Consider the following 19,282-nt stretch of genomic DNA (forward strand, 5'->3'; position numbering starts at 1 on the left):
ACCTGTTTACAGTTGTGCCCAAAAGTTTTCATACCCTAAAAGAAATTGTTAAACATGTTAAACCGATAATGCAAAAGAATTGTCCCTTATTTACAGCTTGTGGTCCTATGATGTCACTAATTATCACAGTTGTTTGACTCCTTTTCAGGACCTTTGTTGTGGCTATTGATTATTAGCTCCCTAAATGTACGCTGCAGGTTTTAGGGGTTTTTTTAAGCCCATGACGAGTCAGTTTTTGTAAACAATGGTTTCTCTTTCTTACACAGTCGGTGTATTTGTGCTGCAGGGCTGGGTGTAGGCTGGCACCCGGGTGCTCTTGTGCTCCTAGAATGCACTCTGTTCCTTTACAAAAACAAAGCATCTCTTTATTATATCTGAACTTGCTGACTTTGTGTGTGTGTGTGTGTGTGTGTGTGTGTGTGTGTGTGTGTGTGTGTGTGTGTGTGTGTGTGTGTGTGTGTGTGTGCAGTTGTTTGACAGGCTCCGGGATGAGACCCCAGACTTCCATAAGAAGATCATCCCAGTTAGCAGTGAGCTAACTCAGCCTGGACTCGCTCTGAGTGATGAAGATGTACAGACACTCACACAGCATGTTCACATCATCTTCCACTGCGCAGCCACAATACGCTTCGACGAGCCGCTCAAGTAAGACGTGTTAATGTCGATCCTTTACAGTTCGTCTTTGCCGTGTTTGCAGTTTCCTAAGCTGAAGATTCAGTTTAAGTTCTTTAAAGAAAATCTGGATTGTATTAAGAAGTCCATCGTAGACTAAATGAGACGGAATCACATTCTGTAGATTATGTAGAAAGTCTCTCAGACCTGAAGATACACCTCAGATGAAGAACATTAGAGAGCTTGTGGAGGATTTTTACAGGATCACAACCACCTTTGGAATGTGGATGACTTTAATAATAATAATTACAGGAATAAGAACACAAGCCGTTTCAGTGACTGATTCTGTACAATAATGATCACTGCGTTAATCACAAGGCTTAAATACAGAGGACACAAAATGACTGTTCTGCTGTAACTGTGTCTGTTTTATTAATGATATAAACATAAAAACTCTTACTGTCGTTAACTAGTGATGTTTAAACTGTGTCACTGTCGCTGCTTTATTGTTAGTCACATAAACGGCTTTGTAGTTTAGTTTTGTCAGAATCTGATGTGAGTCAGTGTGTCGGCTCTGTTCTCTTACTGACTGATCTAGTGCTCATATATGTTAAGACCCCTGTCATAGGTCTGACTGTGTGTGTGTTTGTGTGTGTGTGTATTTGTGTGTGTGTATTTATGTCTGTGTGTGTGTGTTTGTGTGTGTGTGGCGTGTGTATTTGTGTGTGTGTATTTATGTGTGTGTGTGTGTGGTGTGTGTATATGTGTGTTTGTGTGTGTATTTGTGTGTGTGTGGTGTGTGTGTGTATCAGACATGCTCTGCAGCTGAATGTCATTGCGACACATCAGCTCTTATCTCTAGCTCAGCAGATGCAGCAGCTGCTTGCCTTCATTCACATCTCCACTGCATACGCCAACTGCAACCGCCATCATATTGATGAGGTCATCTACCCCCCACCTGTGGAGCCCAGCAAGCTCATTCATTCACTGGAGTGAGTGCACACACACACACACACACACACACACACACACACACACACACACAGCTCCCTGCATGGTATTATTTGTTACATAACGTTGTGTGTGCTGACCCCTGTGGTTGGTTTGTGCTGGTGCTGCAGGGACACAGTACAGGGTTTAAATTATAAAACATTGTAAACTGATTTTACAAATAAACAGTTTGTCACGATAAATAGGACGACGTCTTTGCTGTAAGCTGTGACCCGTGTCTGTGTATGAAGAGGTCCTGGTATACAGATAGCTGCGTCGTCCACAGGTCCAACACGGTGCTTCAGTTCAGATGCACTATAGATGGCACCTGTTCCAATCAAGTGGCTAGTCAGGACAATTTTATCAATTAAATCAGCCATATTTCTCTTATCCTGAAGCCGACGGCTTAGGGTTCAGAACCCTTCCCAGATAAGAACCCTGGGTTCTTCTTGTTTAAGTATACATCTTTGTACACCTGGTGCATGTCTGCAGGAGTTCTGTGGCTTTGTTGGGCTGTGAGGTGATGAGGAGATAATGGGACATATCATCAGGGGGTTTTTCACCTCGGGCTTCCTCATTAGGGGTAGAGATAGATATAAAGTATTTTAAGTTAATATTTTTGCAATTCATTTTAAATGAATTTAAAATAAACTTTAAATAAAATTATATAAACTTTAATTGTTTGTTTTTTTAATCCTTATTTTTTCTCATTATTATTATTATTATTATTATTGTTTCTTTTTCTCTCTCTTTTGTTTCCATTTCTCTGTAAAGCTGCTTAGAGAAGGGAAATGTTAAAAGCTCTATACAAATAAATTGTATTGAAAGTAACTAACTTAAATATAAGGGGGGTCACAGTGGCTTAGTGGTTAGCACATTCGCCTCACACCTCCAGGGTCGGGGGTTCGATTCCCACCTCCACCTTGTGTGTGTGGAGTTTGCATGTTCTCCCCGTGCCTCGGGGGTTTCCTCCGGGTACTCCGGTTTCCTCCCCCGGTCCAAAGACATGCATGGTAGGTTGATTGGCATCTCTGGAAAATTGTCTGGAGTGTGTGTGTGAGTGTGTGAGTGGATGAGAGTGTGTGTGTGCCCTGTGATGGGTTGGCACTCCGTCCAGGGTGTATCCTGCCTCGATGCCCGATGACGCCTGAGAAGTTCGGATAAGCGGTAGAAAATGAGTGATTAAATAACTAAATAAATATAGTTAAAAAAACAAAGATCTAAAAAAAACTAATGTTTGAGCAGAATTGAGATGATGTCTCAAATACAAAATGTGTACTTTCACTTTTCTTTACTCAGCAATTAAACTGTAAACTGGCATAAATTTGTTCTAAATTGAATCTTTATCAGCTGACGGCTGATTACGGCTGTAACGATTTTGGCTCGCGAAGCAAGGTAAATATTTGAGTAATTATAACTCCTAAATATTTTAACCTAAGTTGAAATTAACAGTACTGGAATTAACGTTACACTTATTTGGTCTGTTCATCCGGCAAACAGGCCGTGTAACCTTTATTAATTCTATGAAGGCGGTATCTTCCCGGCTCAGGAAGGTTCACTGCCCTTTTACTTTACACCGTAATGTAAATTAACTTAATACAGCATGTAGTTCAGACCTGATGTTGCAGGGACCTTAAGTTTGTGAGCGATACTCAGAGACAATCACTTGTGGTGCAATAATATGGCATTTAATGAATGAGACAAACACGACATAAAACTAACTACACAAACAAACAAAAGAAATAGGGAAAACGAAGATGAAAATAAAATAACACAAAAGAAATTAAAATTGGGGAAAGGGAGGAAGAGACTGGAAAGAAGAAACTAGAGAAAGGAAGGAAAGGAATGGCAAGCTTAAACTTCAAAATTAATCACACCCTAACTGGGAAATCGTCACAGAAACTTAAATTCACCTCAAGACACAATACAAGGTTCATACTTAAAATACACATCTAAATTGGTTGGTAAAGGAAACGGTTACTGGCATTGGCTTACTGCACAAGAGTCCGGATGCAACAGAGAAATCTCTGAGGTCAGATAGGGTGGGGTCAGACGTTCTCCCAAGTTCTCCTGAAGATCAGAGCAGTTGTCGTTCTTGGAAGTGAAGCTTGCTGGAACTTCTTTGAAGGAAGATGGAGTCGTCTCCAAGCTGTTCCAAAAGTCTGACCACGGATTAGTGGTGTTTGTGACTATTTAAAGGTCGCGAACTCCACCCATCTTTGGGGAGATGACCAATACTACGGCCAAGATTTCGGAGGGAAAAACTCCCTTTGTTTCAGGTGTCTGTGGGCGTAGTTTAGCTATCAAACTTTTAGATGACTTTAAAGTTTGATCCAGTGTGTATTAAGACGGTATGGCGCCTTTAGTGCTCAAATAAAATACACCAGTGCTTGAGAAAAGAGTAACCGATAATTTTGTGGTCATTTGGATACTAAACATGACGGGTAATGACGGTATAAAGGCAGCGGTACATTATATACACAGATCAGTAATCGAAGGGTAACTGATGTTACTACAGTGTTGTGTTCTGACACATGAATAAAATTCACCCCTGTCAGGAAAGTAAGGAGCAAATAATTTTAAGTCAGGCAAGCCTTAAAGAAGAAACACATTACAGCAGGGTTATAAGAATAAGAATCTTAGAGTATCTTATCTACTTGTTTTATTAGTAAAAGGAATGTCTCATTGTGTGTGTGTGTGTGTGTGTGTGTGTGTGTGTGTGTGTGTGTGTGTGTGTGTGTGTGTGTGTGTGTAAAACTGGGTTGCTCATCAGTTGATTGAAGATTAGATGCTGAAGTTTAGGGTGTCTGGGACCTGGAATCTAAATGACCTGTACCAGACGCTACACGGCCCTTACCGAATGATCCCGTCACCATACAGACATGAATTTATTGTATAACACAAACAGTCACTGATGTTAAACAGAAGGTCAAATCCTTGTGGAATGCATAAAGAAACCCCAGGCTGATAATCTGATGTGTACAAAAACAAAAGCCTTCGATCACCTTCATCTAAACCACCACAAAGGAGTAACTCACACCAGAGAATTACATGACGTGGATGAAGCTGAAATAAGCTCAGACCAATAAACGCTGGCACATCTCATTACTTACAGCAAGCCACACACTCCAGAACGAATCTGAATGGACATTTGACTGTTATCTCCTGAAATGTTTTTACTGCCTGATGCCTGTTCAAGGTTCTTCTGGGTGTAAAATAAAAATATCTGCTGTAATTGGGGAGAAGAAGGACCTGAGGCAAAACCATCAAAATGTAATTACTGTACAGGATCTCGTCCAGCTTCAGCAAAACACCAAAGGAAAAGAAATCCAAAATATAAAATGTCTTAAACGTGAGCTACACAGAGACATGTTGTAGCCGTCTGCTCCGACCTACAGGCTTATTGTACCACATTAGATACGGTAGCCTTCATCTGTACAACCTGGAAAATTCGTATTTACAGTTTCTTATCCAACAGAAGTTCTGTGTTCTGGCAGTAAGGACTCTATAAAATCTCCAAGTGCTACGAGTCCTTTAACAAACCGTTCTGTCTTTAACATTACATCATTATAGCAAATGTTATAAATCCCAATACAGTTTGTAGTGTATATGTTGATATGTTGATAAATACGACAAATAAGTGGACACGTATGAAAAGCTTCAAGTTTTCTGCGCTCCCCAAATCCTGACCCAGACTTACTCTTGGATGAAAAACCGAACTGAAATCCTTGGACTTTTATGTGTGGAATAATAATTTGTTTTCACAAACATTCTTATATTCCACACATGAAAAGCTTGAGGATAAAATGTTGTAAAGAAATTGAATAAAAGTTCTGGGAAAGTTCACCGTGCTCTTTTGTCTTCACAGAGTAACAGTCAGATCCCAGCTGGAGTATACAAGCCTTTAGTGTGACTCTAGTACGTATGCTAGCCACTTGTATATGTTGGGCACCAAACATCAAGCGACACGACTGAGAAGTGCATTTAGAGCTGCTCCTGTTCAGAGCCTTTACACACAAGTCTGAGAACCTTCACTCCAGAACAGACGTCAGAAACCTGCTGTAAAATACGCAGTTAAACGTAACAGTCCAGACAGGTTCTCACCATGAACATCTTCACTTATATGAAGAAAAAAAATTTTTGGTATTTAGTTAAAGTCTCCTCTAGAAAACCTGGACATCACTTTGGACAATTTAACCAAGATGAAGCTTTGTCTTCTTCCTCCTTAAACAAATGATTTTGTACTGATCGATACAAACACGTCACTGGAGATCAGCATTATGGTATCTACATTCCAGGAGAATGTTCAACAGCTGAAGCTTGGGTGTTACTTTTGGCCCTGGAAAAGATAGAAAATGGACAACCAACCATGTCCTAACCCTAGGACAAACGTTTTTACAATTTTCTGACTCAAGATCTTGTCTTTAAGCCCAGACCACAGACCGCCCCATAATTACAAATATTTAATCTAAAGTTGATATTTTACTTTGGAGAAACTTTGATCATGGTCTACCTGTTGGATCCCAGGTCATACACACATCATCGCTAACAAAGCTTTCTCTCTCCTCAAACTAAAGAGTGCCAGATTCCACCCTGAGATCAAACCCCTAGTGAACTCCTGCATATCTAACAAGTGGCAAATGGAATGGGATGCGTTCAAAAACAACAAGCTTTATGAAATAAAGCCCATTATAACTAGACCTCTTTGTTATCCTCAGACCTGGACATGATCTTGTGGTGTATATTGTAGTGTCATGTAGGTCATTCTGGACTTGGGTTTATATTGTGCTGTCATGTAGGTCATTCTGGACTTGGGTTTATACTGTAGTGTCATGTAGGCAGTGTTGTAATGTAACGGAGTAAAAACACTTCGTTACTGTACTTAAGTAGAAATGTCACGTATCTGTTCTTTACTTCGCTATTTAAATTTATGACAACTTTCACTTTTACTCCACTACATTTCTGAGATAAATGTAAACTTTTACTCCGTTATATTCCCACTAAACATCTTCGTTACTCGTTACTACAAAATAAAGTCAGCAGAAATGTGTGTGACTGTAATAAGGGAGGTTTGGTGTATCACTGCTCCTAGATTGTATTACGCTCCGCAGGCTGTACGGAGAAGCACAGGTACGCGCAGCGTGCACGCGCAGTCAGAGCTGGGGGCGTTTATCTATAACGGGGGCAACCAAAAGCAGTGAAATGTCACTATTCTTATTACCAGAGTTGTAGCACAAACACAATATTAATGCAACATCAATACTAAATAAAAATAACATTTATTGTTTTGTTCTTTGTGAATATTAGTTTATTAATGACGTCATTCATCGGACACACTGTTTGTAGAGAACACACACACACATGAACTGATCTGATTCAAGACTGACATCATTACATCATACATAACATTTTGGTGTCCACTTTTACCATTTAATAACACCATAACTTTTGGCTTACTGTGTAGTCATATAATATATAATATAAAAGTCTTCTTGTTTTAAATTCTCACTGAGGGATAAAACCCCTAAAGATGAAACCCTAGAACTGCCCCTGATCTTATACCTACTGAAAATCACTGACATTTTACTTTTTACTTTTACTTCAAATACTTAAGTACATTAAATATCAGAAAATGACTTTTGATACTTAAGTACAGTAAATATCAGATACTTTAAGACTTTTACTTCAGTAATATTCTAAAAGGTGACTTTCACTTCTACTGAAGTCTTTTTCTAGTACGATACTTGTACTTTTACTCAAGTATTGCTTTCAGGTACTTTATACAACACTGCATGTAGGTCATTCTGAACTTAGCCTTTGGTTTATACTGTAGTGTCATGTAGGTCATTCTGGACTTAGCCTTGGGTTTATACTGTAGTGTCATGTAGGTCATTCTGGACTTAGCCTTGGGTTTATACTGTAGTGTCATGTAGGTCATTCTGGACTTGGGTTTATACTGTAGTGTCATGTAGGTCATTCTGGACTTAGCCTTGGGTTTATACTGTAGTGTCATGTAGGTCATTCTGGACTTGGGTTTATACTGTAGTGTCATGTAGGTCATTCTGGACTTGGGTTTATACTGTAGTGTCATGTAGGTCATTCTGGACTTGGGTTTATACTGTAGTGTCATGTAGGTCATTCTGGACTTGGGTTTATACTGTAGTGTCATGTAGGTCATTCAGGACTTGGGTTTATACTGTAGTGTCATGTAGGTCATTCAGGACTTGGGTTTATACTGTAGTGTCATGTAGGTCATTCTGGACTTAGCCTTGGGTTTACACTGTAGTGTCATGTAGGTCATTCTGGACTTGGGTTTATACTGTAGTGTCATGTAGGTCATTCAGGACTTGGGTTTACACTGTAGTGTCATGTAGGTCATTCAGGACTTGGGTTTATATTGTAGTGTCATGTAGGTCATTCAGGACTTGGGTTTATACTGAAAAATAAAGAACCTTCTGTCTGCTGTAATGTCAGACAGTTTTAGCTATTAAACACATCTTGGACTCATTTTAATACTGTTAAAGATTTTATACAGAAACAAACCTAATGGCTTTAAAACGTTTTATATGAAATTCTTTTTTAGAGAGTGTTAATATATCTTATTAATATCTTATTTTATTTAATCGGTAATGTTTTTTTCCTTTTCTAGTCCCACTGACAGCTTTAAAACTGTAAATAAATAATGGGATTAGTCAGAACCGAGCGCAGAACCGAGCGCAGAACCCGAGCGCAGAACCGAGCGCAGAACCGAGCACAGAACCGAACGCAGAACCGAGCGCAGAACCCGAGCGCAGAACCGAACACAGAACCCGAACGCAGAACCGAGCACAGAACCGAACACAGAACCCGAGCGCAGAACCCGAGCGCAGAACCCGAGCGCAGAACCCGAGCGCAGAACCGAGCGCAGAACCGAACGCAGAACCGAGCGCAGAACCGAGCACAGAACCCGAGCACAGAACCCGAACGCAGAACCGAGCGCAGAACCGATTTCTGATATTTATATTGGTGCATTTAAGACGTTATAGACATTATTTATTAGTGCAGATTATATAAAATTTGTGTGTTATGTTTTCAGCATCTTCCATGTGGTGTAAATAAGATTGTATGTGTTACTAAGGTGGATGGATGATGCAATTGTCCGGGACATCACACCAAAGCTGATCGGTGATTGGCCGAACACGTACACTTACACCAAGGCATTGGCAGAGTGTGTGGTGCAGCGGGAGAGTGGAAATCTGAATGTGGGGATCATCAGGCCGTCTATCGTTGGGGCCAGCTGGCAGGAACCTTTCCCTGTGAGATCTATTCACACAGCTCACTCCTCACACAGCTCACTCCTCACACTGCTCAGTCCTCACACTGCTCAGTCCTCACACAGCTCAGTCCTCACACAGCTCACTCCTCACACGGCTCACTCCTCACAACACTCACGGCTCAGTCCTCACACGGCTCAGTCCTCACACGGCTCAGTCCTCACACGGCTCAGTCCTCACACGGCTCACTCCTCACACGGCTCACTCCTCACACGGCTCACTCCTCACAACACTCACGGCTCAGTCCTCACACGGCTCAGTCCTCACACGGCTCAGTCCTCACACTGCTCAGTCCTCACACGGCTCAGTCCTCACACTGCTCAGTCCTCACACGGCTCACTCCTCACACAGGTCACTCCTCACACGGCTCACTCCTCACACGGCTCAGTCCTCACACGGCTCACTCCTCACACGGCTCACTCCTCACACGGCTCACTCCTCACACGGCTCAGTCCTCACACTGCTCAATCCTCACACTGCTCAATCCTCACACGGCTCACTCCTCACACAGCTCACTCCTCACACGGCTCAGTCCTCACACGGCTCAGTCCTCACACGGCTCACTCCTCACACGGCTCACTCCTCACACGGCTCACTCCTCACACGGCTCAGTCCTCACACTGCTCAATCCTCACACTGCTCAATCCTCACACGGCTCAATCCTCATACAGCTCACTCCTCACACTGCTCAGTCCTCACATAGCTCAGTCCTCACACAGCTCAGTCCTCACACGGCTCAGTCCTCACACGGCTCAGTCCTCACACGGCTCAGTCCTCACACGGCTCAGTCCTCACACGGCTCACTCCTCACACTGGTCACTCCTCAAACTGGTCACTCCTCACACTGCTCACTCCTCACACGGCTCACTGCTCACTCCTCACACAGCTCACTCCTCACACTGCTCACTCCTCACACAGCTCACTCCTCACACAGCTCACTCCTCACAACACACACTGCTCACTCCTCACAACACACACTGCTCACTCCTCACACTGCTCACTCCTCACACAGCTCACTCATAGCAATTCAATATCTAAATCAGACTCATCCTTTTGTCCGTATGACTCTCTCTCTCTCTCTCTCTCTCTAGGGCTGGATTGACAACTTCAATGGTCCGAGTGGTGTCTTTATTGCGGTAATTACATCTGTGATGTCGATCATTTATGTCACCTAATTCACACACACACACACACACACAGCTAATTTAAGCTCTTTACCTGTGTGTGCAAGATTGTCTGCATTAATTCAACTCAGTACAAGTTTATTTGTATAGCGCTTTTTACAATAGACATTGTCTCAGAGCAGCTTTACAGAACATAAACACAGAGTAGAAGGTAAACAGAAGGAATGATAAAGGAAATAACGAATAATAAAAGAAATAAGAATTAACAGAATAAAAATTCTAGATTATTATTAGATGTATATAGTTCACAGTGTGTATGTATTTATTCCCCTATGAGCAAGTCTGAGGTGACTCAGGCAGCAGTGGCAAGGAAAAACTGCCTTAAATTGGTAAAGGAAGAAACCTTGAGAGGAACCGGACTCAAGGGGGAACCCATCCTCATATGGGTGACACTGGGGGTGTGATTGTAATATACAGTCAGTTAAATGTGGTATTGGTGTGAGGTTCAAGGACTTCTGATCTCCTGAGTATCACAGAGTCTAACTGGTGATGTCTCAGGATTAATGTATAAGTGTCCCTAATAAAGTGGACAGTGAGTGTATATACATCTGTCACACAGACATACTGTGTGCACATATAGTCAGAGAGACAGGTCTGGAGTCAGCTAGATGAAGGGTTAAATGGCTAAATAGATGTATCAAGTCAAGTCAAGAAGCTTTTATTGTCATTACACCATATATAACTGTTACAGTACACAGTGACATGACACAACGTTCCTCCAGGATCAGGGAGCTACATAAAGACAGGGCTAAGGACATGTAAGTAGTCTTAGCCACATAAAGTGCAGCTGTGCAACCTGGTGCAAACAGTGCAGGACAAGACAAACAAGACAGTGCAGGACAAAAAACAGTGCAGGACAAAAGACAGTGCAGACATAAAGTTACAAGACAATACAAAAGTACAACAAATACAATACACAAAAGACAATAAACAGAAACAGCGCCGACGACCAGTGTAAATACTGAGTGTAAATACTGAGTGTAAATACTGAGTGTAAATACTGAGTGTAAATACTGAGTGTAAATACTGAGTGTAAATACTGAATGTAAATACTGAGTGTAAATACTGAGTGTAAATACTGAGTGTAAATACTGAATGTTCCCACAATATTTGGTGCAGTAACAGAATGAACACAGTTTCTTAGCAGCAGGTCTTTGGGATAATATATAGAGTTGTGCAAAAAACAGCAAATGACTGAAATATTGGACAGTATGTGCAAAAATGTATGGTTGAATACTGAAAATACTATTGTGTTTGTGTCTGTGGGTGTTTGTCTGTGTGTATGTGTGTGTGTGTGTGTGTGTGTATCTGTGTGTGTGTATATCTGTGTGTGTGTGTGTATCTGTGTGTGTGTGTATCTGTGTGTGTGTATATCTGTGTGTGTGTGTTTGTGTCTGTGGGTGTTTATGTCTGTGTGTATGTGTGTGTGTGTGTGTGTGTGTGTGTATCTGTGTGTGTGTATATCTGTGTGTGTGTGTGTGTATCTCTGTGTGTGTGTGTGTGTGTGTGTGTGTGTGTGTGTGTGTGTGTGTGTGTGTGTGTGTGTGTGTGTGTGTGTGTGTGTGTGTGTGTGTGTGTGTGTTTCCATGTACAGGCAGGAAAGGGCATCTTGAGGACAATGAGAGCCAGTAATGATGCAGTAGCAGATCTGATTCCAGTTGATGTTGTGATCAACCTCACACTTGCTGCAGGATGGTACACTGCAGTGCACAGGTATACACACAAACACAGGCACACACACACATACACGTACACACAGGTACACACACACACACAGGTACACACACGTATACACACACACACTCTCGTATACACTCACACACACACACACAGGTACACACACACACACAGGTACACACACACACACACAGGTACACACACACACACACACACACACAGGTACACACACACACACACACACACACACACACACACACACACACACACAGGTATACACACACACACTAAGCATTATGGTTAATACACACTAACACTTAATATTATGGTTAATAGTCCATCAGCGTGTCCCTTGTTTGTGTTTAAATGGCCAACAGTCTAATTACACAACTTTTATATTTAGAAATGGGAAGATTGAAACTTGTGCAAGAAAACACACACAGTATCTAAGCTTACCAAACGTCCGCAGATTCCACCATACTGGGAAATACATTGCTTCACAACCAATGAACTCGTACCTGTGTGCAATCTCCTGCTGTAAAGTTACATATTACAACAGACTGTTGAAATGATTTTGTTAAAACCACCCGTGTGTGTTACAGGTGTCCATCTTGTGTAAGGGTTCAATCACAACACATTTATAATACATTTATAATTTATACCATTTTCCTGCAGCTAAAATAAGCTTCATCATTATGGGAATTAAATCAATTTGTTCTCATAAATTGATTTAGTGTTAAAAAAAAAGTCTGATAATAATTAAGCTGTAATAAAAGTCCAGTGTTTCTGCAGGGTTGCCAGGTCTCAGTAAAATCTCTACCTCCACTTTGTTTTGACGACCGCACAAAAAAAGCAAATTTGGGAAATGAAATTCATGTTTTTATTTATTTTTAAAATCTTTGTGTTAAAAGTAATTTTATTCTATGGACAGATCAATGGCTTAAGAATAACTTTTACTCATTTATAACCTGGTGCATTAATACACAGTACAGTTATTATATTGTGCTTAAAATCAGATACACCTTGTGTTTGGGCCAAACATTTCCCAAAATTAGATTCTCACCAAATTCACAAACTGCGTTAGGAAACTTAACAGTAACTCGGTTGAGTTTCATCCATTTATTTAAATAAGGATATTTCTATTTCCTGTGTATGTTTTTAGACCGAAGTCTGCTCTGGTTTATAACTGTACAACAGGAGGCATTAACCCTTTCCACTGGGGAGAGATCGGTACGTACACAACACGGACATCGTACAGCTGTAAATCTAAACGAACCCTCTGTTTAATATGCATGTTTATAGATCAGCAGAAACTGTTGCATTCAGCATTTAACTAATTTTATACCATGGCGTGTTCTAGGATGTGTTAATTAGGTATGCTAAAAATAACCTGATTAAACTGATGTTGTATTGCTGTTACCATCAGAGCATCATGTGATGTCAACGTTTAAGCGGAATCCTCTTGAGCAGGCGTTTCGTCGGCCCAACGCTAACATTACCTCAAACTACCTGATTAATCAGTACTGGATCCTGGTTAGCCACAAGTTCCCTGCACTCCTCTACGACTTGTTCCTGAGACTGTCTGGACAAAAACCTCAGTAAGAACTTGTGAACATCGCCCCCTGGAGTTCCGTTATGCACACGATCATATATATTAAACATGCACCTGCTTATACGGTTGAACACAAAAGTGATTACACCCGAATGCATGTATGAACACACGCTGATAATCCTACGGATACACAATCACACCCGAACTAGTCTCATGTAACCACACTGACTGCAGGTCTGCACCTTATAGTAACTTCTGTTGCCCAAAGACTGCACAAGAGCAGCTGACTAACTTATGCAACAAATCAGTTTTGTAATACAAAAACCGCCCACTGTGGAACCACAGATCGTTAATTTAAGAAAGTCTTGCAAATTAACGAGTCTGTACTAGAAACTGCACATGATTTATAAAATCATAAGTTGAGGATCAGTTGTAAACACAATGGCTTCCTTGTTCCATGAGGGAAGCCGAGGGTCGTGACCTCTCAGGCCGTTAAAAAAACAGATTACTTCAAAACTCCTGAATAGTTTTTACTTTTGTGTGCCATATGCAGCACATGTTCAGCAGTTTGTTAGCATGATGCCTGAGGCAGCGACTACACCTGAGCATACACATTTACACCTGAACATCTTGTTCTGTTTCAGGCTTCATGCCTTGTTTTACTTCTCACTTTAGTTTTATTAGCTAAAACCCTGATGTTAGTTGTGTTGTGGCTTTAGTTCTTGTTTGGTTCTGTTTCATTAAGGTTCTGACTCTAGCTTTAGTTCTCGTCTTGGTTCAGGTGATAGTATAGATCTGGTCCCTAAAACTATATATTTAACTAGCTGAAATGAATAGTAGAAATGCTGAGCGCTCTGTGAGAATTGCACTTAGTTGTATTAAAGAGTTTATTAAACTATTTCAGCTTTAAACACCACTGCCAACTTTAACTTGTAGTTATCATGTGTGCAGAATGATGCGGATCTTTAACAGGCTACATAAAGCCATCGGACTGTTGGAGTATTTCAGTAGTCAGGACTGGGAGTGGAATTCTGACAACATGAACATGCTGATGAACCAGCTGAGCCCTGAGGACCGCAAGGTACACACTGTTATTTACACACTGTTACTTACACACTGTTATTTACACACTGTTATTTACTCACTGTTATTTACACAGTTATATTTACACAGTTATATTTACACACTGTTATTTACACACTGTTATTTACACAGTTATATTTACACACTGTTATTTACACACTGTTATTTACACAGTTATATTTACACACTGTTATTTACACACTGTTATTTACACACTGTTATTTACACACTGTTATTTACACACTGTTATTTACACACTGTTACTTACACGCTGTTATTTACACAGTTATATTTACACACTGTTATTTACACGCTGTTATTTACACACTGTTATTTACACACTGTTATTTACACGCTGTTATTTACACACTGTTATTTACACACTGTTACTTACACACTGTTACTTACACAATGTTATTTACACACTGTTATTTACACACTGTTACTTACACACTGTTATTTACACACTGTTATTTACACACTGTTATTTACACACTGTTACTTACACACTGTTACTTACACAATGTTATTTACACACTGTTATTTACACACTGTTATTTACACAGTTATATTTACACAGTTATATTTACACACTGTTATTTACACACTGTTATTTACACAGTTATATTTACACACTGTTATTTACACACTGTTATTTACACACTGTTATTTACACACTGTTACTTACACGCTGTTATTTACACAGTTATATTTACACACTGTTACTTACACACTGTTACTTACACAATGTTATTTACACACTGTTATTTACACACTGTTATTTACACACTGTTATTTACACAATGTTATTTACACACTGTTATTTACACACTGTTATTTACACACTGTTATTTACACACTGTTATTTACACAGTTATATTTACACACTGTTATTTACACAATGTTATTTACACAATGTTATTTACACACTGTTACTTACACGCTGTTATTTACACAGTTATATTTACACACTGTTATTTACACAATGTTATTTACACACTGTTATTTACACACTGTTATTTACACAGTTATATTTACACACTGTTATTTACACACTGTTATTTACACACTGTTATTTACACAGTTATATTTACACACTGTTACTTACACACTGTTATTTACACACTGTTACTTACACGCTGTTATTTACACACTGTTATTTACACAGTTATATTTACACAGTTATATTTACACACTGTTACTTACACAATGTTATTTACACACTGTTATTTACACACTGTTATTTACACAGTTATATTTACACACTGTTACTTACACACTGTTATTTACACACTGTTACTTACACGCTGTTATTTACACACTGTTATTTACACAGTTATATTTACACAGTTATATTTACACACTGTTACTTACACAATGTTATTTACACACTGTTATTTACACACTGTTATTTACACAGTTATATTTACACACTGTTATTTACACACTGTTATTTACACACTGTTATTTACACACTGTTATTTACACAGTTATATTTACACACTGTTATTTACACACTGTTACTTACACGCTGTTATTTACACACTGTTATTTACACAGTTATATTTACACACTGTTACTTACACACTGTTACTTACACACTGTTACTTACACGCTGTTATTTACACAGTTATATTTACACACTGTTACTTACACACTGTTATTTACACACTGTTACTTACACGCTGTTATTTACACACTGTTATTTACACAGTTATATTTACACAGTTATTTACACACTGTTATTTACACACTGTTATTTACACACTGTTACTTACACACTGTTATTTACACACTGTTATTTACACACTGTTATTTACACACTGTTATTTACACGCTGTTATTTACACACTGTTATTTACACACTGTTACTTACACACTGTTATTTACACACTGTTATTTACACACTGTTATTTACACACTGTTATTTACACAGTTATATTTACACAGTTATATTTACACACTGTTATTTACACACTGTTATTTACACACTGTTATTTACACACTGTTATTTACACACTGTTATTTACACACTGTTATTTACACACTGTTATTTACACACTGTTACTTACACACTGTTATTTACACACTGTTGCTTACACGCTGTTATTTACATGCTGTTATTACTGATTTATTTTTTGATGTAATATTTTGTATCAAAGAGATTAGAAACTATTTTTGTCTCTTTCTTAGATGTTTAACTTTGATGTGCGTCAGTTAAATTGGCCCGAGTACATTGAGAATTACTGTATCGGCACCAAGAAGTACGTACTGAATGAGGACATGGCCGATATTCCTGCGGCCAGACAACATCTGCGCAAGTACAGAACACATAAACACTATACATTCAGTCTAAAGTAGCTTTCATTTTATTATACTTAAATAATAAACTTTCTGCATCCTACACTGTCTCCATGGACAATGATGTTTGTGGATGACGTTGTGATCTGTAATGAGAGTAGAGAGCAGGTGGAGGAAAACCTAGAAAGGTGGAGGTCTGCTCTGGAAAGAAGAAGAATGGAAGGAAAGGTGTAGAAGACAGTAGTGAGAGCAGCTCTGCTGTATGGGTTAGAGACTGTAGCAGTGAGGAAAGACATGAGGCAGAGATGGAGGTAGCAGAGATGGGGATGTTGAGGTTCTCTTTAGGAGTGATGAGGATGGACAGTAATCAAGCATCGCGTTAGTTCAGGCAGGCCACGCAGTAAGCTGCATCAGCTACTAATCAGCTGTCCACAAGGCGCACCAATCCGGCACGACTTCCGTAATTTCCCTCCTTTAAATCCTTACCTTCGAGCGAACCTACGCATCGCTGCTGCGATCCAACCTTGCAACGCTGCTTGCTTTCGTATGCATTTCTGCTACTATCAGCGCGCTATTTCTCCTAACTTTGTCGGATCCGAGCTCCGAAGAAGACCCGGGCCCTACGGAAAATCCTCATGGCCCATCAGTTCGCAGAAGCCCTCGCCTGGCATGCATATCGCCTCCACCGATCGCGGAGTGGCCCGTCGATAGAATCCTTGCGACCCTGTTTAGCCATAATATCCAGGCATCGCTCGGTCTCGACCATGGCCAACTGTTCCAGTATTTCTTGGAAAATATATCAGAAATACCTCCGACCCTACCTACCCCTACCTCCGGCCCCAAGAAGGCCACCGCAAAAAGAAAGCACTGCCTGTGCGCAAAAAAAACGTCAGTTCCCAAGAAAAGGACTGTTCGTGCTGACCTAGCCCCACCGATCTCAAAAGATCCCGTGCTGACAGCCCTCCACAACATCCATCTCTCCCTCTCCAATCTCAATGCCAGGATCCAAGCCCTGGAAAAGCTATCCCCACCGTCCCCCCATAGCGGCGGTTAATAAAGAAAAATAAAAAATTTAAAAAAGCCGTTTGACGCGTGTGCTTGGCCAGGGATCCTCCGGTGCTAAGCTGCTATTCATGGGATTACGAAATAAATAAACAAAACTTTCGGCGGCAACAGCCACACGCTGCGCTCGCCCTGGGTGATGCTTCTCTTGCCGTCTCCACTATAGCTTAGTGGGTATGCAACATGCGTTGTCATATCGCGCGGTATGGGCATATGCGTTTTAGCAAAAAGCTTGTCGCGATTATGCTGCAAAGTCAGCCCAGGGCGACGCATCCTCCACGTCTCCACTAGCTAGTGGACCCTAACTCCTATAGTCTATCACGCTGCGGGGCACCTAGTCCTCCCTCTTCCCACGACCAACGCCTAGCTCTGACCCAGCCTCGCGCATCGCATGCCGCCCGCTTGGCCAATACACCCCGGTCGCGTTTTGTGGTCCACGGCGCCACGCATCAGTTATGATGGGGGGTCCCCTCTGGCATATGGTTTTGTTCTGGGGGTCTATTCATTCCCCAGCTGCTGCCTCCCCACCTCGTCCATGCATGCGCATGGACAGGCACGTGGGAAAATTCTCCCAGAACAGAACCATCCCGCCAACACTAACTGTATGCTCCCTAACCTTCATTTATGAAGTGGTCCTGACTGAATTAGGAATGAGCACATCAGAGGGACAGCTGAGGTTGGCTGTTTTGGGGACAAGGACAGAGAGACTACATTGAGATGGTTTGAGGAGGGAGATGGTTATATTGGTAGAAGGATGTTGGAGATGGAGCTGCAGGTAAGAGGGCAAGAGGAAGGACAAAGAGGAGATATATGGGTGTGTTAAATAAGGACATGAAGGTAAATGGTGCGAGAGTCGAGGATGATGAGGATAGAGTTAGGTGGAAACTGATGATTCACTGTGTGACCCCTAACGGGGAAAATACCAAAGTAGAAGAAGGATACGTTTTTCACTGTTTTTCTCTTGTTTTTCTTTCAGACTGAGGAATATCCGTTACACATTTAACACCGTCCTACTGGTCTTTATTTGGCGTGTGTTTATCGCTCGTTCTCAGATGGCCAGAAACATCTGGTACTTTGTCGTCAGTTTGTGTTTTAAGTTCCTTTCCTACTTCAGAGCCTCGAGCACCCTCACCAAATAGAGCCTCGAGGACCTTCACCAACTAGAGCCTCGAGGACCTTCACCAACTAGAGCCTCGAGCACCCTCACCAACTAGAGCCACGAGCACCCTCACCAACTAGAGCCTCGAGCACGCTCACCAACTGGCCCAGTCTCTTCCAGCGAACCCTGTTCTTTCCCACAATCTCCAGACTGTCTAAATGTACTCCACTATAGGTCATACTGTGTCTGTGATCATGTGCATAAACTTTTTGCAAACTAATTTACTGGAGCATTATCCAGTAAGGCCGTAATCCATTTGAGCGTTCCATGGTCTGCCCCAGTCCCCTTGATTGTACCCTGGCCTGCCCCTTTTTCACTCAGGAGTAGCCTGCATTGCAACTAGTCCACT

The 19,282-nt window shown here is 40.9% G+C and overlaps 1 protein-coding gene and 1 pseudogene across 2 annotated transcripts in view; both read left to right on the forward strand.

Annotated features, from left to right (window-relative positions):
- si:dkey-97m3.1 (fatty acyl-CoA reductase 1) overlaps positions 1-18,914 on the forward strand; it is a 29,909-nt gene extending 10,995 nt beyond the window's left edge. For both annotated transcript variants that reach the window (XM_047803971.1, XM_047803973.1), the window contains 10 exons: positions 470-645; positions 1,425-1,604; positions 8,720-8,897; positions 10,007-10,051; positions 11,694-11,812; positions 12,939-13,006; positions 13,203-13,374; positions 14,280-14,409; positions 16,605-16,732; positions 18,751-18,914. In XM_047803971.1, the coding sequence (XP_047659927.1) occupies positions 470-645; positions 1,425-1,604; positions 8,720-8,897; positions 10,007-10,051; positions 11,694-11,812; positions 12,939-13,006; positions 13,203-13,374; positions 14,280-14,409; positions 16,605-16,732; positions 18,751-18,913 (1,359 nt within the window). In that variant the 3' untranslated portion in view covers position 18,914. The remainder of the gene's footprint in view (positions 1-469; positions 646-1,424; positions 1,605-8,719; positions 8,898-10,006; positions 10,052-11,693; positions 11,813-12,938; positions 13,007-13,202; positions 13,375-14,279; positions 14,410-16,604; positions 16,733-18,750) is intronic.
- The window catches only part of LOC113650183, a 410,150-nt pseudogene that overhangs the window by 375,499 nt on the left and 15,369 nt on the right, over positions 1-19,282 (forward strand).

The sequence above is a fragment of the Tachysurus fulvidraco genome, chromosome 19 (genome assembly GCF_022655615.1).
Source record: "Tachysurus fulvidraco isolate hzauxx_2018 chromosome 19, HZAU_PFXX_2.0, whole genome shotgun sequence".
Classification (NCBI taxonomy): domain Eukaryota; kingdom Metazoa; phylum Chordata; class Actinopteri; order Siluriformes; family Bagridae; genus Tachysurus; species Tachysurus fulvidraco.